This window comes from Betta splendens, chromosome 15 (assembly GCF_900634795.4).
Source record: "Betta splendens chromosome 15, fBetSpl5.4, whole genome shotgun sequence".
NCBI lineage: Eukaryota > Metazoa > Chordata > Actinopteri > Anabantiformes > Osphronemidae > Betta > Betta splendens.
In genome coordinates, this window is record NC_040895.2 from 10,161,686 (window position 1) to 10,186,839 (window position 25,154).

General features: G+C 44.0%; 2 protein-coding genes across 9 annotated transcripts; one reads left to right on the plus strand and one right to left on the minus strand.

Annotated features, from left to right (window-relative positions):
* Window positions 1–380: 380 nt before the first annotated feature.
* Window positions 381–7,583, minus strand: LOC114841766 (potassium channel subfamily K member 1). Its single transcript, XM_029126893.3, has 3 exons — window positions 5,633–7,583; window positions 4,521–4,916; window positions 381–2,752 (listed from the first exon to the last, which is right to left on the minus strand). Exons 1-3 carry the CDS (start codon window positions 5,985–5,987, stop codon window positions 2,496–2,498), a joined length of 1,008 nt encoding a protein of 335 aa, XP_028982726.1. The 5' UTR covers window positions 5,988–7,583; the 3' UTR covers window positions 381–2,495.
* Window positions 7,584–7,626: 43 nt separating this feature from the next.
* On the plus strand, window positions 7,627–25,085 carry map3k4 (mitogen-activated protein kinase kinase kinase 4). 8 transcript variants are annotated; one of them, XM_029175968.3, is made up of 27 exons: window positions 7,627–7,837; window positions 13,482–13,672; window positions 13,779–15,172; window positions 15,363–15,620; window positions 15,701–15,853; window positions 15,938–16,095; window positions 16,226–16,345; window positions 16,434–16,533; window positions 16,662–16,745; window positions 16,838–17,107; window positions 17,191–17,340; window positions 17,522–17,683; window positions 17,910–18,043; window positions 18,585–18,663; window positions 18,778–18,856; window positions 19,553–19,646; window positions 19,955–20,077; window positions 20,910–21,010; window positions 21,099–21,179; window positions 21,275–21,466; window positions 21,610–21,680; window positions 21,765–21,881; window positions 21,963–22,122; window positions 22,202–22,324; window positions 22,612–22,718; window positions 22,971–23,150; window positions 23,273–25,085. In XM_029175968.3, the coding sequence occupies exons 1-27, from the start codon at window positions 7,806–7,808 to the stop codon at window positions 23,291–23,293; spliced, it is 4,734 nt and encodes a 1,577-aa protein (XP_029031801.1). In that variant the 5' UTR covers window positions 7,627–7,805; the 3' UTR covers window positions 23,294–25,085. The 8 variants fall into 8 exon arrangements, with proteins under 8 accessions (XP_029031801.1, XP_029031799.1, XP_029031800.1 ...); XM_029175966.3 differs by having other exon boundaries at window positions 7,628–7,837; window positions 13,776–15,172; window positions 20,907–21,010; XM_029175967.3 differs by having other exon boundaries at window positions 7,628–7,837; window positions 13,776–15,172.
* Window positions 25,086–25,154: the final 69 nt, after the last annotated feature.

The following is a 25,154-nucleotide window of genomic DNA, read 5'->3' on the forward strand; positions in this document are numbered from 1 at the left end:
AATGAATTCTAAATGAGGGCTCTGTGCAGCTGTTATTGGATTCTAGCTTCTATATATATCCTGCAGATTCTAAAGCTTTGTGTTGCGTTCTCATAATAAAACTGCCTTTGAAAGGCTGAAAATATCAGCTATGAAGTGTCACATTTAAAGAGTCTGATGTGCAAATCACTGTTCTTTGTGGTTAAATAAAAAATGAACTCCAGTCATCACTGCTTGACTCATCTGCAAACATAATTCTGTGGTAAACGTACAGACTATTTACATATTTAATGCTTTTATGGCCGTTCATCACCAACTAGTTCAGTACTTATCAGCATGAAACACATGTAGAGTATCAGCTCTGGATAATATAGAGAAATAAAATAATTAATAAGACAGAATAAGTAATAAGAAACCAACACTTTATTTAAGACACACTGATATTTTACATTTCATGGAGCAACTTACGTGTGTTGAACTTGTGCATGAAACCTTGCTGTTTCGTTTTACTGAGAACGTGAATCTAATGTCTATACATTAATCTAAGATTCAATATATTGAATACAAGTTTCATCAGCATAAATAAATAAGGTCAGTGTGCTTCCATGTGTAACGCTCGACGCAAAGTTTAGTCCCTGAACAGAACTAAAGCTACTTCACCAGCTCTCGTCTTCAGGACAAACCCCGTGTGCATGATGACAAGCGCTGCTGTAAACAGGAAAGCTGAAAGCTCAGCGCTGCGATGTCTGTCTGTTTAATGTACCTACAAAACGCAACTTGGCAAATTTCAAGTTCTTCTTCCCAGAAGATAAGACGAACAGTGGTTCACAGTTTCCATGAAGGCCCACGCTGGTGACAAACGAGAACCGCAGCCTCACCCATCAATCGGAAACAGTATTGTAGATCAATGAGTAGCACGAATCACACAGGTAAAGGTGATGGTGCGGTCATGACACCTCATTTACATATGTACACACGGTCCCACGCTAAAGTATGACAGCAGAGAGTCGTAGAGCTGCAATGTGGTCGCTGTAGCATGAACATTCAAAAACATTCAAGACTCTTAAAAAAAGCTGCACTGTGTCATTATGTGGTGACGTAGCAGAAACAATAAATGCACAGTCAGTTACTGTATGTGGTAATTAAGATTAGAGACAGAAAGTGAGTTACATTATTTTCTCCTGTCAGCACATTTGAACCCTCAGCAACAAACATGTTTGTCTGAACCAATTCAAAAGTGATGCTATTAGTCAGAACTTGGAGGTTTTAGCTGCAGGTTTCAAGTTTGCCTCATTACTAGTACAGTAAAGCTTGTAAACATTTCTCTGAAAACATACATTTCTTCACTCAAATGATGTAAATACCATAAATTAGAGGCGGAACAAAACACTTTCTGTTCTTTTCCCGTTTAGAGTACGATTAAAGTTTTTACAGATCATTCGGAACAAGTAAGTTTAACGTCATTCTCATTAATTATCTCCAGTTCCCTTTCGCCCCTTTCGTCCTTTCAGACTTTTCAGTTCCTGAGCAGGTTTATTTCCACTTCGCTCCATTGCTCTGCTTCTTCATCAACAGTACCATTAACTAAAACCCAACGTCCAGCCTTCTGTGCCTCCCTTTTAAACGGACTAGCCGTATGTCCCTTTCAAACAGTCCAGTGCACGTTCAGACATATTAATAAATTATAGTGCTCAGAGAAATTGAAACAGCACTGCAAAAAGATGAAGAAATGCTTATAGCCCATGAAAAAAAAATGTGACGTGCATCCGGAATCTTTTACGCCTTTCTAAAGATGAGCCAAGACGCTAAATACAGACTGTCAAGCCACAGTCTAACAGGGCTATAATATCAATGCGCACTTGTGCACTTATTAGAGGGCTTTCATTCCTACGGACAGCCTGTTCTTTCACGGCTGCAGCTTGACTCAGCCACAAGCCCCTGAATGTTTAAATACGTCGCTAAGAGGAAGTATCTAGTAGCAGTGCAGAGTTTACACAACCCCTCGGCGTGCCAACAAACACAGATTGGTCCTTGGACCCTCTTCTGTTATTACATAAGAAACTAAATATGATGAAGCTCGCTGGAGTTTGGCTCATCTTTGAGAGGTGTTTTAATTCTCAGCGGCACGGTACAGTACTATACACCTCAAAACAACTATGTGACTTCAGTATGTACCTATGATGAAAATACTTACAGGCTTTATTATTCGTGACAAACTACAGGGTTTGAGCCATAAAAGACCAATTACTTCTGAAATGTCCCTACATATTTAATAGATAACGGACGGTTTGAGGGAGTTCAGCTCGGTTGAGTTATAAATACAGCAGAGGCTTTTCTTTTCTTACTGACTTTGAATTCATCATCCCTTTTGAAGCTTTTATGTTCTCCCTTATTATGTAGATACGTTTTTATGCTGCTACTCGATATACTATATTGTGCACGTTTTATCCACTAGTATTAGAATTGGCTTTTGCATAAAGCTCCTTCCGTCTACTTTGACTCTTGCCTGCTTTACCCTACTGGATCATGGGGTCGTCGTTGGGAGAGGCCAGAGTGGGGACGCTGACGAACGGCTGAGTCTTGCCGTCATTCTGGCCAGCAGCTGCGCAGGACACCGTTGTGAACGACAGGTGATCGTGCTCCAGAATGGCGAGGCGGTCCTGCGGCTTCTCCTTCTTCAGGTAGAACATCTTCCTCAGCTGCTTCAGCTGCTGCAGCTCACAGAAGGTCTCCAGCACCACCAGCATTACGATCAGGCCCAGGATCAGGTACACTACACAGAGAGAAAGAGCAATATGAGCAATCAGCCACAGGGTGGACTGTACTTTTTTTGTATTTTTAACCTAATGTAGCTGCAGCAGCTGATGGATTTATACAGGAACACTTGTTTGCTTGTCATTTAAAGACACTAACAGCAGAGGGCAGCGGTTAGTTAGGCTAATGGGAACAGAGAGTGGGTTCATGAGCACAACAATGGTAGCAGGTTTAGTTAGAGCTGCAAATCACCTATTCAGACATAAATATTAGTTCATCGTATATTAGCTTCTGGTAGCATTTGGAGGATAGCTCTGTAGTAGGTAGAGCATCAGCATCAGGGAAGGAGAATCCAAAAGCATTGGCACTATTAGTATTTCTAATAGGAGACATGACTTATTTTTCTTACCTATTTTTATAGCAGATACATTTAAAATAATCAAGGCAAGTGCAGAAAACACTATGTGTTACTGTATTGCATTACTCAACAGCCCTTTGTTTGGACTGGATTAATGAGGATAGAGTGTGCTGAATTGTTACACACCTTAAAGGTAAATAGGTGCCTCTCACCAGTAGCACTGGCAGGGCCCAAAACACAAAAACACAAAGCGAAGCACAACCACAGACCTGTTTATCATCTGCCACAAACTGTTCTGCTTCAGTGCTCCAAATTCTGATTTTGGCAGCAGTGATGTCACCTTGTGATATGTAACGTTCCAACGGAAGTTGGACATATTTGTCCAAACACAAACAGTGTGCCACGGCTTCCTGTCCTCCCACAGACCGACACATGGTGACTACTGAGTGACGTTCCTCTGGCTGTTAAATGCTGCGCACCCACGCGGAGTTGACAATTTGCTGGAGCGGTGATCAATATTCACGCACGCCCACAGCTTCTCAAGATGAGACGTGGGTTCCTTCCAGTTGCCCCTGCCCTGGCGCCGTGCTGCACGTGTCCGCCTGCTAACGCAATGAGCCGAGCTGCTCTCCGCCAGGCTCTGGCCTCATTTTTAATCTGAACTGCGTGCTGTGCTTCGTGTGGCTGGTCAATATCGCTTCAAAATATCAGCTCACTAACATGCAAACTGTGGTCAAGGCTGCACATATCTGCATTTTGCAGTGCTGCTCAATTTGTTTCAATCAATTCTAATACATCTAAAATGTTTGATTCATCAGCTGCATTAAACAACTTAACAACTGATTTGTAACCACTATGATTATTATTAGTCATGCTTAGTAAATGGTTTGTAAATGTTTTAGTGTATGAAATGTTTCATATCTGAATACTGTCTGTGTAGCTGTCATTTTGAATAATATATTTCCGTTATTTTAACATTCTCACTAAACAGGTCAAGAGCTGACTTGAGAGAGATGTATCACTCGGCCACAGTTCGAAGTTCACCATTATACAACCAGCTATATGTGATATTCCCACAACAGTAAATCATAAAAACACTGATACTGTTTCTAAGGACTGGAACATACGGAGACCGCGACCAGGCTGCATGTCCCATAATTTATTGGATTTGTGTGGATTCCCGTCGAAACTGCTTCATGGCTCAGTGAGCCATGAAGCAGCTCACTGAGCCATGCTGCGCTGCGGTGCAAAGAGAGGAAGTAGTAATATCCTCTTTGTAACAGGAAACATTTGAGATAATGAGAATGGTGTAACAGATGTAAACACTGCTGGTTACCTGGTTGCTACTGAATGAGCTAAGTGTATTATTGTATTTGACGCTGACAGAGGATCGATTACTTTTGTTCACGACACACCAATAAACACTCACCAGTGATGCCCACTTTGTATAGCTCCCTAAACCTCTGGTTGGCCGCCTCTCCTGGCACGTAGTCTCCCAGGCCGATGGTGCTGAGAGAAATGAAGCAGAAGTAGAAGGACTCCAGGAAATTCCAGTTCTCCTCCAGTGCCGAGAAGATAGCGGCCGGGATGAGGAAGAAGCACGAGACGGCCAGCAGGGCCAGCAGCGTGGCGTGGACGATGGCCACCAGCGGCTTGGACAGGCCCCAGCGTGTGTGGATGTACGTGATGGGCCTGCGTGTGCTGAACACCATTATCCGCTGCACCACGGCCGTGAGGAAGAGGAGGGTGAAGGGGATGCCGATGACAGAATAGATGATGCAGAAGGCCTTGCCGCCATCTGACAGCGGCGCTGTGTGACCATAGCCTTCGGGAAAACAAAAAAAAAAGTAAAAGTGTAATTATAATATAGATAACGATGGTGATGTGTTTATTAACTGACCTTTGAGCACATTTACGACTTAAATTCTGAGATAAAACAAAGAAAAAAGCCAAACAGCTCCAACAAAGGATCTGGCCTCTATTTGATGGAGGTAAAGCCTTTGTTTAACTATCAACTGACTTTTCCATGAACAGGAGACAGACTTTTGTGTGTCTGACAGGTAACGCCTGCCACGCGGCCAGTCTACAGTTCTCCTTTATTGAACCAGGCTGTGGGAAAACGGTCGGAAATAATACCTATAGGCAGAAATGAAAACTATCTGTTTAGAGAAGCAGAAGTAAAGAAGTAGAGGAGAAACAAGATGAGAGGGGGCTGAATAATTACACAGGCAAAATGCATCTGAGCAGAGAAACTGAAATTTTAGGCTGAAGCTGCAAATATTTGTATAGTCTGAGCAAAATCCTTCAATAAACACTATAATATAAAGGTGAGCTAGCATGTGGCTATACAGTACCCACCAAAGCCCACACTCTGTGTTAACAGGCTTGGTTTGTGCGGTCTACACATGTGTAATAAAACATGTCACACGGACGAAGGGACTTTTCTGCGTCTATTTCTGCCCGAATGACCCGGTTCGGGCGTTCCGGCCGGTTCTGCCGCAGCATCACCTGCGCTCTGCGGGGAGCCTCCACCTGACTCACCTGTGGTGGACAGCACGGTGCTGGCGAAGAAGAGCGCGGAGGTGAAGTCCCAGTTCCAGTTGGCCGAGGCGTTGTTGAGGATGGACACCCCGTAGTTGCTGGCGTCCAGGGCTTTGTTGAGGAAGCGCTCCAGACGCTCCTCGGTTAGACACTCGTTCTCCACGAGGAACTGCTTCTTGATGGCCCTCAGCTCCTGGCGCAGGAGGTCCTCGTACGGCAGCTCGACCGACGAAAAGACGACGGCGCCGAATACGAGATAGAGGAGATACCCCAAGACTAGAGACACGAAGTACCACGTCGATTTGTGATTCTGTATCAGCCGCACGCACGAATTGCTGGCTAAAGACTGAAGCATTGTGAAAGGCTGTATCACCCTGATGTTACCGGTTTAGATAAATATATAAATAGTTGCTAATCTACCGGATCGCGATTTAAATATATGCCCAATAAATGTTGTTAGAGACAAAGCTCAAATGAGGATTTTCTTCCCCCTCCGTGAAACCTGCTGTGGCTCTTGAGGCGTTCGCGTGCGGTCGTAAATGTCACGACTTCGTGAAGAACAACCGGTTCTTTGGTCAACGCTGCCACGCATTTCATTTAACTCAGCTTTTTGTTCATTTCCATCTACAGACATTTTGGGCTAAAGGAAATCATGATTGAAGTCAAATCCTGTATAATAAACCTTCTTGTAATGAGCCACAGCCCGTCCAACGTGGCATTATTCGCAAACACGCCCTGGTAATGGTTGGCAAATCTGTTGTTGTCATTTTTCCGAGCTTCAGATGATGCCTGAACGCAGCTAATGATGTGTCAGCGACAAGGCCGTGTGACGTCAGAGCGCTTCTCTCTCCTCCCAGGTAGTCTGGTCTGTGAAAGGGTTTTTGGTTTCACCTCCATTAGAAAGCTCGTGAATCCAGTTTACCGTGTCCCTTTGGCAAGCCTTATTAACATTTAAGGATTTTAAATTATAATTGCATCTTATATATGTAAAATAGCATTTAAACTAGTCCAAATTACATTGTGACATGTCAGAATTATAATTGAAGATATCCACAACTGTATTATGACTAGGAAGAATTGTTTTTTAAAATATCTACAATTACATTTTCACTATCCGCAATTCAAATACGGGTATCTTAAATGACGTCATTAGTTCCATTAGCATTTATTACATATCTGTCAAAACGTAGTTGTGAATAACTCAAATTACAGTTTTGACTGGGCAGAAATATTTGGCGGATATCTGTAATGTGAATTCTGTCTATCTTATATATGTTAAATCCGCTTGCCATAGTGTCCCTATCTGTCACAAAAGACGTTGGCTGAAAAGGATGAATACGCACTTATACACAGCATTAATAAAGCATTACTTCATTAATGCTTCATTTCACTTTTTGTGCTGCACTGTAAAATTAAATGCGGTCATTTGTAGGTTGGTGTGGGGCCTACACCACCAGGGGACCCCCTAACCCACTATCAGACAAGTGAAACCTGACCAGCTTTTCACTACCTGTCTCAGATGGGCAAACAACTGCAGTAAAAAAAGTGTAACTGTATCTGTGTTAAAGCAGATTATGCAATCATTTTAAAATCCCATAAACCCATGTTTTATGTATAATAGAAAAAACATTTAAAATAGATTGAAGGTTTAAGCATTCAAGAAGAAAAAATAATAATTTGTACTGGGAACTGCCACGAAACAGTGTAGCAGGTTAATCTGCCAGTGCTGAACTGATATGGTCATTCAATCACAGTGAAGAGCATTCTATAAGTTATATTCTTCTATAGTTATATGGTTATAACAGCATATTTGTTCCTTTTGCGTTATTTAAAGTGTGATAATCGATCATGTCAGTCGAGTCTCCATGTAATTTACCGTGACACTGCTCACAGAATAAACACGCGCTGGGGTCTCTGCGCAGCTACGGCCGCAAATGACCCGTTCGGGCTGCCGTAGTAATGCAAGATTGTGGCACTCCTCCTCAATGAACGGTGGAAAGATGGCGACGGCATACGCACCAGCGAGAGTCGACTGTGCCGGCGGGTAGAAAGTGCTCCAGAAAGACAACAATCCGCCTCGCCTGCAAAGATTTCACGGTGCAAACTCCTTCTGATATCGACTAGACATGGTTTAGCCCATGCACGGCTAGGAAGAAGAAGCCACCGCTTTGCTATGGAGCCTCCGGATCGCAACGAGACCAGCAGGTATGCGAAATTGTTGAACAGACACTACACCATCAGGACGGCGCGCTTGCCAAATAGGGCGCTGAACGTGACACTGCAGTCGGCTCTATGGCAGCGCTTGCGCATCCTTCGGACGCGGACTTCCTGCCAAATAATGATACCCGTGCAGTTAGTGTATTTGCAAGTTGCAAACTTTTTCGAGCAACATTTTCCGCCGCGCCTCGTCGAGCGTCGGCGCCGCCGAGCTGATTCTCGGTTTCCCGGGGACGGAGAGAAAAATGCTCGCGGCGCGATAAGGTAACGTGGGCGCCTCTGTAAGTGTGCAACATGTAGAGAGCCACAGGCTAGCTAACATCTGCCGTTAGCCGCCGCCTGTCAGTTTATTGTTCAGCCTTAAGTTAACTAGGAGCGCGTGAGCGGGCAGAAGCCGGGTTAGAGGTGCGGTGCGGGCTCGCGCGGGGAACTTGGAAGCGTGTTGTTATTTATTCGCCGCTGCCAGCTCGTGCATGTCACCGCGGCGACGCCGAGGCACAAACTTCGCGGCTTCCAGTTAGCATGTTGCTCCACTGTTATTGTTAATCCTTGGCGCTCCTGTTGCTGTTGTCCCTCGCTCTTCTGCTGATTCATGACATCGACCGGTGGCTCCGTGCGGTTACGCTTTCTATTGTGCGCGTGGTTTTGTTCAGCATTTGTCTTGCACTTTGTGAGTGATTTTCTTTATGGAATGTGTAACAGGACTGCATGCGAGCGCGTTGATCAGATGACGGCACGTTTCTGCAATCTCGGGAAGAATGCATACAAAGAGACTATGGCGAGATGTTTTTTTTTTTTGCGTGTCATCCTTTCGCCTCGTGCGCATCTCCTGTCTGAAATGCGCACTGTTTGCCCCTGACCGGTGGCGACAGACCCTCAGGAATCTGCTGTTGTGTCTTCCCCTCCCCTCCTCGCGTGCGCGTGCAGCGAGCTGTTTGTCTTAGAGCCTTCATCACATCGGCCCCGTCGCCTGGAGTGAATCCTGGTTTTGAGCAAGTCGCGCCGCTTTAATGACCGAACACGAGCTAGTTGTTGTTCCCCTGCGCTCGTGTGGCCGCTCGGCCTGTAGTGGACATACAAACAGCCCCTGTGATTGTGCAATAGGGGCCATGTTCATGTTATTGCAGCCTGACATTGTTGCACAAAGAAAGGTACTGAGTCATTGCCTGTCACAGACTAACATGAAGAAATCAGGTGCTTTTGTCATGTTTTTGACGATTTGGTGACCTTATATAGTGTGCGCATAAAGTTTGGGGTGAAAGGTAACGTACTCCTAAAGTAAACTGAAAAACATGCGGTTCACTATTTTACTATTTGCCAGAGATGCTGTTTCTAGATTCACAGGCTCACAAACATTTAAGAGTTAAATGCTTGTATCCAGAAGAATAAAAAGGTTAGAGCTTGTGCCGATCTCCATTATTAGATTTAATTAACTATGCACAATATGCAAATCATCACTTTAGTCTTTGAAGCACACACATTCTTTATACACCTCTAAGCATATACACTTATACACACCAAACGTGAGCATAGCCAGACTATTTTAAGACAGAGGCATAGCATGCTTTGTTGGCAATTGAAGGCTTTCGCTATTGTTGCAAGTATAGAGGTCCTTTGTCAATAATTTCTCAGTCAGTTTAAAGACATTGCGGCTCAGAGACATTCCAGAGATTTCAGGATGTGGCGTATTATGCTCAGCGGATAGCTGCCTGGAGCCCCAGAGACGCTTGTGGGTAGGGACTCATTATTGCCTTCATTTGCCAGTAGCACAGGCTGTAGGATGCAGATGGACCGTCCTCCAGCATTCCCTGAATGCATCTAGTCTCTGCGCACACCTGCTTCAATGAAAGTAATGCATCTCTCACATTCTGTCACTTTCACGCGTTAGTTATTTTTAAATAAATGGAATTGTACCTTGTGCAACTGTGGAAATTGACATTAGTGGCATGCTGCAGAAGTATGATCATGTGGGCCCATAAATAATACAGAGGGCCAAGCAGGATAGTGTAAGTGTCTAAGGCTACGATGCTCCTGTATCCGTTTTGACATTTAAAAGATGCATAACTGCAAAAGGAAAAGTTGTTGCTTTTAACCCTGAGGTTTCAGTTTACATTTTAAAGGAGGAGCGCGCAGCTGCCTGCTCTGCACTCATGATGCAAGGGGCATAAGGTGAAAAACATGTCATTATGCAATTTACCTCAGCCTGCAGCCCACAGTCTGCCAGCAGCGTCTCCATTTAGATACATTTAGGCCCTGTGAGAGGCTGTGGGTGACGGCAGCTTCCATGGGCACAATAAAGGCTGTGTCAGTGCAAAGTCATGTAAAGGCCAGTGGAAAGTAAAGCAAAGCAGTGTTCGAAACATGCATGGATTTTCAGCTTCCCATTATCTGAAAGAAAGAGCAGTTTGCATTAACTCTGGACGCTTGCTGCAACAGGCTCCTTTGTTATGCATGCGCGGTATGCCTTGCACAGTTGCATGTAGGGGAGGTTGGGAGGTCCATTCCTGGCAGTGTCATTCTGTTCCACAGAAGGGTGGGGTCAAGTATGTTTTGTTCACTGTCGAATTCTGTTGAATTCTTTCAGGCTATGGCACAAATTCTTTTCAGTGGATCAGCTCTGGGATCAGGGGATTGCTGCAGATCAGACATGCTTACTGTAGGGTACATGTCTATGCGTACTGTGGTATGCATTCTGGAGAATGCATAGCTGAAAGGCATCGGTACTGTATGTGCCAGTGTGACCTGATTAGTAGAAAGTGTGCTTAGAAAATTCCGACCTGCTCCTTTTTACTTTTTAAAAAAAATTTAGTTTGGACATTTTGTGCAAGTGTGCCCACTAAACAGCTGTGTTATGCAGCTGTGGGCCTCACAGGCCACGTGTCACCACTATACAATAGTACTCGCCTTCCCTGGACAATGGTGTGGAAGGGTGGTGTCAAAGGTCAGGCCCCTCTAATGCTGCAGCCCTTCCTATAACTGCTTCAGCCTCTATACAGAAGAGTCCTGATTTTGTGCTTTTTATTATGCACTCAGTGTTTCTGCCTCGAGGCTCCAGCATTCCACAGGCCTTTATTAGAGCCCCAATGAGCCATCAGATGAGCCATTGAGAGCAGCCAGACACCATCTGCAGTGATAATTCACTTGTGGCAGCTAGGAAGGGACAGCTTGTAGACCATAGTGCAAATCTGGTTTAACTGCAGGGCATGAAGGCCAGTGACTTTTTCTCCGCCACCTGCAAGTAGGTTTGCGAAGGACACCCACAATTCTGAAATTTGTGCTGCCTTTTCTGTAGCGGCACAATCTGTGCTAGAAGTGTATCGTGGCAACCGGACAAACAACTCTCGGCGATCACGTCACTGGTCCTGCTGTCATTCCAGAGTGATTTAGTCATGCTGTTTAGTATAAGGAAGTGTATTTTGAAAACCTGATCCCGTCTCCTTGCATTCATGTTCTAATTTTGTCTTCAGACACTACACACCTTTGCATGCATGCATATATTTCTAACTGCGTAATAGTACACAAGAAGAATGCAACAAGAGACTGATGGCATTTAATTGTATTCCCTTCATCTAGTTTCCTGCTGCGTGTTTAGTTTCCTTGCACAGTTGCACAAATGACAGTAACAATACAGGATCGCCCACTGTTCCATGTCGTGCCTTCCTACTAAAAGGGTCACTTGTCATGTACTGAACAAGCCTCTTCACAGTTTGTCCTTACAATACCCTCATGGTTGAATGATACACGTCTTCCATTATCTGAGGCCATTTTTTTTATGAATGGCATTAGAAAAAAACAAAAGACGCTCAATGTAAATGAGCATCTAATGAATATGTGTATTTCAAAATAAAGACTTTTAGAAATACTTTCCGTAAAAGCCTGGCTGTCGCTGCTTTGGTGAGGAGTCGTCACTTACTGTATGATACATCCGTGGTTCAACGACAACAAGTGATATTTATTTCATATTCATCCACAATGCGTATAATTTGCAAGAGTCGCCATTAAATTTTGGGGACGCTCTCGAAACTCTAATGGAATTTAACTTTTTCCTAGAGCATGTGCAAGTTTACCAAGTACTTTCAGAACTCTTAACATCATGGCTATATTCACAGATCAGAAAGTTTCACTGACTGTTCCCTTCAAGTGCTAATAAAATGCATTCTAGTGAGTCACTCATTAATGCAACCAACTCATTTTCTATTGCACATGCAAATGAAACACTCACAGTGTGTTCTGCAGATATGTCTGTCATTTTTTCTTTCAAAAATCAGCAAATGTGAGTTATTAATTGGAAATCAAGTCGCCCAATTGTTCATCACAAAGGAAATTATTCCATGGGGTCCTGCATGTAAAAGGTTATTGAATTAAATGTTGCAGGTTTGCAGCAGCTGTCTTTCTGTGTTGCATTCAGTTCCACAGCTATTCCCGGGGGAGTGTGTGAGGGAGTTGGTGGGTTGGGTTGGTGGTTCAGTGTGCAGACAGACTCTGAAGAGGGGACAGATGGGTAATAGAAGTCTAGACCCTCTGTTCTGCCTTTCTGTTCATCCTGAAAAGCCCAAGGAAGCCCCCCCACCCCCACACACACACGTAGATAAAAGTGTGTGTGTATAAGGGGGAATGCCACAGGCACGTGTGGGGAATGTTATTCAGTCAGATGATTGATAGAGGTGCACATGGAGACCAACACGCACTTCACCCGTTTTCATGCCCTTTTCCTTTCTGCTTTTGTTTTTATTGGCAGGGCCAGACCTTCTGCCCTTTCTCTCTAATCCTATTAAAAACCCCTCTAAAAGGCATTAGGGAACAAAGCTGCGACATTGTTATTTGGAAAGGTGTGCCGCTTGTCCTCTCGGTTTTCTTTTCAGTTTTTTTCCTACTTGCCAGAAGGAAGTGATTACAGCGTTTCATTTTTGTCGAAGTTTGTGTATGTGTATGTTTTCCGCTTACGACTTCAATTATCTGATTTTCTGAATCAGAATGCCACTAAGCAACCAGTGGTGATCACATTAACACGCTTGCTTAAGATTTAGTGCAATTGCATAAATGTGATTTGCTGTTTTGCAGTCTGTGTTTGCGTTCGGTCTGGTTCTACACACTGCAGATGAGTGAGTGTCAGCGCTCCGTGACATCTTGACTTGCAGCATGGTTGATGACTTAGCGGATAGAGTTAATGAAGGTTACTATTCCTCCCTTTCTGGTTGAGCCATTATGTTTACTTAGAGAGGGTGCCAATAGAGCAAGCATCTTATTATCCCGAGTTTGGGTTGCTGTGGTCACGCAGAGAGTTGCCGCTGTACATTGGGGAGGCAGCCAGTCAGGCTCCAAAGGACCAGACAAGCCAGTCTGCTGTAGGTACAGTAGCAGCAGACATTCAGTCAACAAGCTGTTTGCTTTGCCATTACTAAAGGTTTGGCACACACCCTCTGTAATGGGTACAAACCACCCAGTACATTTTGACCCTGTGTGTGCAATTTTTCTTGTGGTTTGATTGATTATGTAATCATTTCATAATCCAAGCACAGGCCTGCTGTTAACATTATTTCCAGCAAATGACGCCCCATCAATATCAGCCCATTTCTTCTGTTTTTAATGCCGACCCACCCCCCCCCCTCCCACCCCCACCATATGTTTGTAGCCAGGCCACGTCAGGGGAAGATGCATCCCAAGAGAACTCTGAGATGGATGAAAATTGGGACTCTCCCAGCGAGGATGATGAAGCTGTATATGGCACATCACCTCCATACTCTTCCCGTCAGATGAAACGCATGTCTGGCAAACATCAAAGGAACAGTCAGGCAAAAAGTACTGGTCGGTCTCCCCACAAGGGTAAATCTTTAAATATTTCATTATAAATGGATGCTTTTGAAATGAAAAGCATTTTATATGCACTGTGCAAATTTAGAGTGTGCCTTTTCTGTGTTGATTACAGCAGAACTTAGCCCTTCTGTCCAGAGAGAGGGTCCCAGGCCAGTGGAGACTCCTGAGGAGCATGGCTCCAGGCACGGCAAGAAGCAAAGGGCCACGCTGCGCTCCACAGAAAGAGACCACAAGAAGGCGTTCGAAGGCTCCTTTGTCCTGGATCCACTGTCAAAGTCGAGCTCTTTTGTTCCAATGAACATGGATCACAGGAAGCATTACTTGAGCTTAAGCTCTAAACTTCCTGTATCTATTCCCCATATGGTCCGAACCCACCGCCAGACCTCTAGGACAGACTGTCCGGCAGACCGCCTCAAGTTCTTTGAGACTCTGCGTCTGCTGCTTAAGCTCACGTCTATGTCCTCCAAGAGGAAGGAGAAGGAGCAGAGAGGCCTGGAGAACAGTGCCTTCATGGGACACAACACTGAGGTCATTTGGTTGGAGCTGCAGGCGTGGCATGCCCGGCGCTCCACCAGTGACCAGGACCTTTTTCTTTTCACTGCCCGCCAGGCCATCCCTGACATCATCAATGAGGTGCTGCACTTTAAGGTGAACTATGATAGCCTAAGCGGGGCCCAGTGTTCAGGGCCTCAAACAATCCAGACAGACTCTCAGCGTGTCCCAGATCTACTCTGTGGAGAGGAGAAGGAGCCGGCTGTAGCAGAGACCAACCACTGTGGCTTCAGTGCCTGGCCTTCAACCACAATGAGTGAAACGGAGTCTCTTGCATGTGGCTATGATTGCAAGGAACCTCGTCAGCGCCAGCGAGTGGCATTTGAACAGGTTAAGTGGGTTATGGAGATGCTGGAGTATGTGGAAGCTTTGTACCCTTCTTTACAGGCACTGCAGAAGGACTATGAAAAGTATGCAGCACGAGACTTCCAGGGCAGGGTGCAGGCGCTCTGCTTGTGGCTTAATATCACCCAAGACCTCAACCAGAAGCTGCGAGTCATGGCCACTGTCCTGGGCCTGCATGACTTGTCCCGTATTGGGTGGCCAGTCTTTGAGATCCCTTCACCACGTTGCTCCCGTGGCAGTGAGGGAGAGGACAACGAAGACGAGGAGAATGACTCCACAGCCACTTGCACGGCTGAAAGCGAAGGAGAGGACAGAGATGCAGAGGAGGGGGAGTCGGGACATGTAGCAGAGGAAGATCTGTCTCCCACACTGACTCCTAAATATGCCCGGTTGTTGTCGGAGGACGAGTTTCTCCCCACTGCTGCTGCAGGAAGTGCAGAAGCCTCTGCGGGAGGGGGGGTGTTCTGCCCCACATCCATCTACAGACCATTTGTGGATAAAGCTCTAAAACAGATGGGCCTGCGGAAACTTATCCTCAGACTGCACAAACTGATGGACCGCTCACTTCAGAGGTCCAGAGCGGCATTGCTCCGCCACACATCCACAATGGAGGTGAGCTAATCATTGGTCAAACTACACATGGGATGATTAACATTTCATCTCACCTGTTGAAATGATTTGCAGAGGAACAAAAAACATCTTACTGACATTATTATTATTATTATTATTATTATTATTGCTGAGTCGTTTATATATAACAAGTGATTTATGTCCTGATTTGTAATCTACTGTTCCCCTGCAGTTCGCAGACTTTCCTGACCCCATGCTGTACAGCGATTACCTGCCAGAGCTGTCGAGACACCTGCCCAGCCGCGAGGCCCACCCCGAGCTGGGAGCAGACCAGGTTTCCTGGAAAGACCTGCTGGACATGGACCTCCCATCTTTCCAGCCGGCATTCCTTGTTCTGTGCAGAGTCCTACTCAACGTCATTCACGAATGCCTTAAACTGAGACTTGAACAGAGACCGGCGGGGGAGCCTTCACTGCTCAGTATCAAACAGGCAAGCTCGAGTTTGAGGCTGCCAGTTATGTCTTATGTAAAAGGCGTTCTGTGTTCTTACACTGTGTTTGTGCTCTGCAGTTGGTGCGTGAGTGTAAGGAGGTTCTTAAAGGGGGTCTTCTGATGAAGCAGTATTATCAGTTCATGCTGCTCGGTGTGGTGACTGACGCTCAGGGCTTGCAGACAAATTCTAATATTGATGAGTTTGAAGAGGACCTTCACAAGATGCTGATGGTAAGAATCCCTTTGTTTCTTCCACATCGGCTTATAGTTAGTGATTTTAATTCCCAGATAACTCATCTACCCCTGCATTCTCAGGTTTACTTTGACTACATGCACAGTTGGATCCAGATGTTGCAGCAGCTGCCTCAGGCCTCTCACAGCTTAAAGAACTTGTTAGAGGAGGAGTGGCACTTCACCAAGGTTATTACTCCTTACATTCGTGGAGGGGAAGCCCAGTCTGGGAAACTCTTTTGGTGAGTGGCTGTGGTCAATCTACAATATGTCAATTTCAATGTTTTCTTATTATTTTCAATCAATCTCTCATAAGCTTCTAATGCATTAATGAATACATTTTTATAAAACTATCCATTCTGCGTGCTGCAGTGACATTGCTGGGATGCTGCTCAAATCCACTGGAGAGTTTCTTGATTCTGGCCTTCAAAAAAGTGGTAATGAATTCCGGGAATGTGCCGCAGATGACAGCACAGCCTCGGATGAGTTCAGGTAAGGCGTCTAAATGTTTAGAAGTCTTTTTTTTTATTTATTTATTTTTTTAATCCTCAGTCTAACTGAATTGAATTGATTCTTCCAGGCGATCCGTTATCGAGACCAGTCGGTCACTTAAAGAGCTGTTCCATGAGGCCAGAGAGCGAGCATCCAAGGCTCTGGGCTTTGCCAAAATGCTTCGCAAAGTAAGAAGCAGATGTGAAAAAAACCCCACCACATCTCTGACATTGCAGTTATCTATGACCCTGTTTTACCGTGCACTAAAGAAACGGTTACTGTGCTTCCTGTCACACTCTTTGAACCCTTTCCTCAGGACTTAGAAGTTGCAGCACACTTCAGTATTACGAATGGGGTGACTTGTCTGTTGGAGGCACTGAAAAAGAGAAACTATGTCAAGGTTTGACGTCTTTTCAGCTTTGATTGTCTCCACCTTGCCCTTTTGTCTTCAGGACATTTATACACTCTTTGACCTGCTTCTTTTACATCCAGGTTCAGATTCCAGGCTTGGAAGAGCTGCAGGTCTTTGTCCCCTGTGGGTTGATGGACCAACGGGCCCTCATTCTCCAGCTCCTCAATGCCGCTGCAGGCAAAGACTGCTCCAAAGAACCAGATGAGCTTCCTGACGATGAGGCCTACCTGCTCATGAGTAAACATGGCGCTGGGGACACAGCTACTGATTCTGACTGGGCTCAGTGGGATGGAGAGCTGCTCACACTGATCCCTCAAATGGAAACCGTTGACACTTTAAGGGCCATGAAGGTATGTGAAGTTTTTAAATTCATGTTCTGTAGGTGTGCTCGCCTTGAATTGAGACGACTCCCTCTGGACTAATTTGTTTTCAGGTGGAGAATATGCTTTTGATAGTGATGCAGTCTGCTCATCTGGTGACCCAGAGGAAAGCCTTCCAGCAGTCCATGGAAGATGTGCTCAGTCTGAGCCGGGAGCAGACCTCTAGTCAGCCTCTTATTGCAATCGCTCTGGAGGAGCTGAAGGTACTTGCATAAATACTCACTATAATTGTAACTCGTTAAAACTGCTTCTTGTCACTGGGAATTTCATTAACTGATAGCTACAAGTAATTATCAGTGAAATATCGCTATCTCTGAATTAGTGGTTTTCTTCAGAAAACTGTTCGACAATGAAACATGTTTTCTTTTTTTTCTCCAATCACAGAATGAGGCACTCCAGCTATGCATCAAAATCAGCAGTGCCATTGACCAAGTAGAGCGCATGTTCACCACAGAGTTTGAGCCAGAGGTGGAGGAGTCTGAGTCAGCCACTCGGCATCAGTACTACAGGGAGGCTATGATACAGGGCTACAATTTTGCATTCGAGGTGAGAGTGTGCAAGGTTTGGGAGCTGTGAACTGCAACACAAGCCCAAGCTTTGATTGTGATACTGTCCTTCCTTAGCTTGGATTTTTTTCCCTGGTCAGGGCTTGAGTGCATGAGTCACATGTTCACTTCTGAATTTAAGGCTAATGATAACTTTGTGGTGCAGCAGTTACTAAATGTGTGACACACATTAATCTGTGGCCTCTCTCTGTGCTGGTGTCTTGCAGTACCACAAAGAGGTGGTTCGCCTGATGTCAGGGGAGTTCAGGCAGAGGATTGGGCAAAGCTACATAGCTTTTGCCCGCAAATGGATGATCTATGTCCTGACCAAATGTGAAAGTGGCAGGGGCACAAAGCCCAGGTAGGACTTTATCCTTGATAAAATGCACACTCACACATTTGTAGTCATTTGTTGCATCTGGCAACGGTAACCAGCCAAATGTGTTCATTTTCTGTGCATTAGCCCTAATTGAAATACATTTATGTTCAGAGCTCACTTTTTGAGCTGTAACAAGCTGCCATGGCAACATTGAACTCAGATAGTCCAGTGAAGCCTTTAGGATGCTTCATACAATAAGACTGAAGAGTAGCATGACACTTCAGAGGCATGCCAAAAATAGGCACACTTACCAATCAGAATGAGTCAGGTGTGAGATTTGTATTGTATTAAAATAGTAACCCACAGTTTTTACACAAGAACCTGCAAGAAAATATGTCCTCAAGGATGATGCTACTGAAATCTGTCCTATAATTAATCACAGCTTTGACATGCGCAGCATAGCAAAATTGGTAAATCTGAGATAAATGAACGGAGTCATAATTGTGTATTAAATTTAAACCTTTACCTTAATGTTGTACTTCTATATCGAAACTGCAGAATTGTCACCATGCTGTATTTACAGGTGGGCAACACAAGGTTTTGATTTTCTTCAGGCCATTGAACCTGGCTTTATCTCAGCGTTACCAGAGGAGGACTTCCTGGTAAAACCAACCACATCTTCCTCTTTGATGTTTTCTACAAAATGCACACCAAGCATGCTTAGAATATGACGTTAATATAATCTGCTGAATATGAATTTACCCTTGTGTCTGCAGAGTTTGCAAACTTTGATGAATGATTGCATTGGGCATGTGATTGGAAAACCGCATAGTCCAGTCACTGGCCTATATATTGGTAAGATGCCTCTGTGGGAAAGAGACTGTTTGTGACTTAAGGATTTGTTTCAGTGTTTACACTCTGCTACATTATTTCATTGCCACTGTGCCTGTAACAAAGAATCTCTTATGACCCAAAGCCTGTGAGTTTGGCTCACTTCACTTTGAGCAAATCCATGTTGCTTAGTGCCCAAGTAGAGAACTAGCTGTGATAATATAAGAAATACTTTTTCCATTAAAAAGCCTGTTTTCTAAATAGGTCTTTTGTTTTTTATGCATTATTTCACTGTGGCTAATTTGATTTCTAAAGCCTGGCCCAGTGGAAAATGTCACAGGCATGTTCACTTAATTAAATGCACACAGTGTTTTAAAAACAACTTGTGCAAAATGATGCCAATGTTTTTTCTGAGTTAACATACGGAGGTGATGCAATAAAGAAGCAGTAGGATGGTTGTGCACTGTTTTAAATGTCGCAGGATGTCTGTCTTTGATTTAGATTGAGCTGAACAGTACTGCAGCTTTCACTGTTAGATAACAATCTGCCTGCGTGCGTGCGTGTGTGCGCGCATGCAGCCTTCAAGAGCTAACAATCTTCTGTTGTGCATGAAACATGCTCTAATTTATGACACATTTAATTCTTGCCGCTTGCTGATGGTTTGATGTTTTATTGTGCACCATCTTTACTAAATAAAGCGCAGGTTATTTTTCTTTCCAGCTCCCAGGAACAGCCCTCGCCCTGTAAAGGTGCCTCGCTGCCATAGTGACCCACCTAATCCCAATCTGTTCATCCCTAACACTGAAGGTTTCAGGTAGGTGGTACCAGTTCAAGTCTGCACAGCGCTCCACGTTGCCAACAGGTTTTCTTGCATGGCTCTTTGTACTTTAAAACCTTTGCTCTTTATGCCTTGTTTCTACTCTGTAGTGCGTGAACACTCCATGTTGTTTCTTTATAAAAGCCTGTGATTCCAAGTGAGTTTGTTAGTTTGTGTGTGTGTATGTGCGTGTCCCACAACCATCCATCCCATCTCACACACAATGTCAACATACCCAAAAGATCCTATGCAAGTCACCTCACCTCCCTCGGCTGAGCTCCTCAGTGTGTTTTCTCACCACACAGCTCTCGAAGTCTCCCCTGCGACCTCCGGAACCAGCTGTTCCCCAACGGCCCTCGGCCCGTCCCTCAGGGCCCGGGGGACCACAGCCACACCAAAGCACCCGGCAGCACCCCCAATGATACCAGGTAGTCATGTCCCCCCCAAGTTGCCTGGTAGAAACTGTAGAAATCACAGCCGAAGATACAAAAACAAATTTGTATAATATTGAATAATGCTTCTAGGAATGTAAATATCTGCACTTGCTACAGCTTTCAGTGAAATTAAGTTTTTTTTATACTGGCTGACGGATCATGTAGCTTTCAGAAGTCCCACAAAATGTCCCCCAAACCAGAAAACTGACCTTTCTTTTTGGTGTGGTGAAGAGGCTGTGAGTGTTTGTGTGTATGTGTGTGGTGTGAAAATAAAGAACAAGAACATCCTCTACCCACTGACAGAGTGGACTAAGATGCTCTGCTTTTTAACGCTATTAACATCAGTCTTGCTTTGTTGGTGGTGATTCAGTGCTATTAGATTTTCTGGCATACTTTTTGTCTGCTTTTTAAATCACAACATGTGCTTAATGGTGCTGACATCCAAGCGTGAATTACTTTTATGCATGCTGGTCCTCTATTTTTAAAAGGCATAATAGTCTAATGCATATCCTTCAGTTTTATTATTTCATGATGTTAAATTGAAATCCTAATAGTGTATGCAGGAATATCTTCCAGACAAAAGTCTTCAGATGAATATGATCTTTCCTTTTGGAAGTTAGTGAGCCTCATTTTAGGAAGCAGCGCTCTGTACTGTAACCATTCACTGCTTGATTTTATTAAGAGTATCCTGTATTATTGTATAGTGTATATAGTATAGGGTAGTATTGATCCTTAGTTTGACCATTAAGAAGCCCTCAGACTCTGTCAGTCTCAAGTAAGTGTTTTGGTCTACACTTTTGCATTGTTTTCTTCTGTGTTCTAGCAGAGGATCCAGTTACCATGAGAATGACCGCCTCTCGTCAGTTGCAGCGGAGCTGAATTTTAAATCTCTGAGCCGCCACTCCAGCCCCACCGAGGACAGGGAAGGTGGGTGCATTCAGTGATCACCCTTTTGATTTACTTTGTGAATTTGAATGTGCCTAATTAGAGGAACTCCTGTGATATCTTCCTCCAGAGCCCTCCTATCCTAAGGGAGATCCTAACACTGCTGCACGTAAAAGCTGGGAGTTCCGCACATTTATCAACCAATCTAAGGGTCAGAACTTTTACTATTTGTTTCAAAGAGCTGGACTGCACCACATGGTAAGATATGGTGTTTGCCATAACTGCTTTTGCTCTGGTTTGTTTTAGACACAGCAGCACGGCAGAGCCCCATGGAGGCCGTCCATCGCTCTATCCGCAAGTTTGAGGAAAAGCGCTATGCCATGATGAAGCAGCGCAACATCATTGGTCAAGTGTGTCACACACCCAAGTCCTTTGACAATGTCATGCATGTCGGGCTCAGGAAGGTGACCTTCAAGTGGCAGAGGGGCAACAAGATAGGTATGGCTACCTGCCTTATGACTTTCTTCCGTCTGGGTTAACACACACACACACACACACACACACACACACACACACACACACACACACACACACACACACACACGCAGTTTGTAATGGGATGTTTGTGTAAATGTCAACAGGTGAGGGCCAGTATGGGAAGGTGTACACCTGCATCAATGTTGACACTGGAGAACTAATGGCCATGAAGGAGGTATGAATTCCAGCAAGATGTGATTAGAAATAATTCTAAGACCTTCAGTAATACTAACACGCATTTCCCTATTTTTGTAACCAGATCCGATTTCAGCCAAATGATCACAAAACTATCAAGGAGACGGCAGATGAGCTAAAAATCTTTGAAGGCATTAAACACCCAAATCTGGTGCGATACTTTGGAGTCGAGCTCCATCGGGTAAGAGGCCATTCATGTCACCTCAGGCTTCACACACTGCATTTAGAAGTGGTGATTAAATGCTACTGCACCTACCTGCAGGAGGAGATGTACATCTTTATGGAGTACTGTGATGAGGGCACTCTAGAGGAGGTGTCCAGACTGGGGCTGCAGGAACACGTGATCAGGCTCTACAGTAAACAGATCACTACAGCCATCAACGTCCTGCATGAACACGGCATCGTCCACCGGGATATAAAGGGTCCGTATCTCTTATTTTTCTTTTATTCTCGTTCAGCATTAATTTCTTCATTGCTAACTGATTTTTCTTTCCTCATCAGGAGCCAACATTTTTCTGACATCTTCTGGTCTGATTAAGCTTGGTGATTTCGGCTGTTCAGTGAAGTTAAGGAACAACACTCACACCATGCCAGGGGAGGTAAACAGCACACTTGGAACAGCTGGTAAGAAACTCTGTCTTGGTTATAGAATGTTTTGGGGTTTGCTCACCACCACAAGAGGTCACTGTGGCGTTCAGTGCACTTATCAATCCTGGTGTTAGTATCAGTGTTTCAATTCTATATTCTGCAACTAATGTACAGTCACCGCATGTTTTTATAATTATATGATGTTGTTTTCTATATTTGTTTGGTAAATGCATTTCTCCTGTATCCTGGCAATTTTTTTGTTTTATCACTTTGATAACTTCTAGTTCCTTCTTGTTTTTTTGTTGTTGTTGTTGTTTAACTAGCATACATGGCACCTGAAGTTATTACCAGAGCAAAAGGTGAAGGTCATGGCCGAGCAGCAGACATCTGGAGTTTGGGCTGTGTCCTCATAGAGATGGTCACGGGAAAGGTAAGAAGAGATGCCACAGATTTTCATTCAATCACACCTTTTGTCGTCTTTATGCTGCATCTTTTTTTTTATTGTTGTGTGAGAAAGAATGACATACTTGGGTGATAGTCTTTGGTTCTTGTTGTGCTGCAGTAATCATTACAGATCAGCCCAATCAATTATTTTGGTTCAGTAAAAAAAAAATCATCCAACGTGATTTTAGTTCAACAATAAGGAAATGACTTATATTCTTTCTTTTATCTTGACCTGCAGAGGCCGTGGCACGAGTATGAGCACAACTTCCAGATCATGTACAAAGTGGGCATGGGTCACAAACCCCCCATCCCGGAGAAGCTGAGTACAGAGGGGAAGGACTTCCTCTGCCATTGCTTGGAGAGTGAACCCAAACGCCGCTGGACAGCTAACATGCTGCTAGACCACCCGTTTGTCAAGGTGACACGTCCTTGTTTGTCTCTGATGTTTATTATCAGACAAAGGACTTCTATAATCACATAACATGAGTGATTAGTCGTGGCTTGTTTGCACATTACACTGTCGCCGCTCATCTGTTTCAGGTCTGTACAGATGAGGAGTGAATGAAACTTCCTCTGTGGCTCCTACGTTTACAAATTAAAGCACTACTGTACATGCTGTTGGCAAAAGCATCAAGGAACTGTGGACATGGAGAAGTGGACGTTACAGCTGAAGGCACATGAAGTTAAACTGAGGAACTAATACATTATCATTTCACAGGGACAACTGGACCTATTAGGCATAGGGTTGTGTCTTTATGTATTGGGGTGGGACTGTACATACTGTAAGAATAGGATTGGCTTTAAAACTTGTAAAACAATATTGTAAAGTTAAAGTAACTATTGAAACATTTGTTGTTCTCACTGGCTAAGAGACCTCTGAAAAGGCATTGAGGAGGATTTTTTTAAACAAGTGGGATGGGTTAGGGTGGGAGGACAAAATCTATGGCACTTTTAAACTGTTTACCCACGGGGACAGTTGAGTAGAGGAGGGAGGAATCATATTACAGATGCCCTTTGAGGCTGTCGAAGGGTGCGGTAAGCCTCGCTGAATGGAAGGAGATGCTGGTTCACTGGTTTACCTTTTATGAAATGAACACCATCCAAATATTTGGATTAATTTATCACTTGTCTTTCGGCGAGTGTGAGCACTTGGAAGGATATTTTAATTTTTTTATTATTATTATTATTATTATTAATATTATTATTTTGCCATTGCTGAGTAGGAAATTTCAAGTTGGAGCAATGTTCAAGCCTACAGGTTTCCAGTGAAGAGTCGTTCATGGGACTGGAGTGTAGCCAACAAAGGAGAAATGGAGCCTGCTCTCCCTCCCCGCTGCTGAACACACAACATTCACACATCCAAACACAGATGCTGACATGCACGACAACATTCGGTCCTCTGCTGCTTATACAGTGTTTGCTATGTACAAACAATATTAATAAACCAATCTTTTTTTAAGGGAAAAACTGTTTTCTGCAACCATGAACACTTATAGACCACAGTTTATCAGAAGCCCAGGTCAGTGTGAAGGGCAGAGGTCAGTGCTCCAGATGAGTGCCACCAACAAATTCTCCCCATATGACATTCATAGCTTCAGCTAAGTTAATCTTAAGGATAAAAAGCGTTTGAACAGAAGAAATGGGGAAAGAGGTCAAATTTCCAAAATTTCCTTTGAAGTATGTTCCTTCAAAGCAACACTAGACTGTCACTGTAAAATAATTATCAAGCAGTCGTCCAACAGATGGTGAAGACTTCTAATCGCTGTCTGTCGTGCTTTCTCTCAGCTCCACTTCTAGAAAAGAAATTTCAAGAAGAAGCACATCTGACCCTTAATTGGAACGCTAAGGCAGCTCTTTCTTGGCAAACGCTTTGGAAAGATTTCAGCTTAAAACACATGAAGGAGCTACATCACGTGTAGTCGTTTGTAATTCTTCAGTTGTGGTAAAATGCTTGTTTTACTTCTGGAAGAAACAGTGTCCACACTGACTCCGTGGGCAAATTTGATTTGTTTCTTCATCTAGCTTAAAGATGTTTCAAATATAAAATTCTAAATGTGAAATGGTAAAACTCATTTACAACATTCGGACTCGGTTCCGTCCAAATTAGTCTCCAACTGATTGGTATGTAATTGATCCTCATTTGATCACTTTAACACTGGCATGTGCTTCCCTCTAGTGTCCGAGATCAGTGTGACACTGTATCACGTCTACAGTCATGAAGCTAAAATATAATTAAAACCTATAGATTTGCCTAAGACTAAACACTTACCAACAAACTCAAGGTTTAGGCTATGTATTGTCTTTCGATGTTGAACTCTTACTTGGTCATTAATATTATAAAGCTGGTACTTTACTTTTTGTGTGTGTGGTCTGAGCATTTAACCACTAAGATAAAGCACATAATCATCATCATTCACGTGAT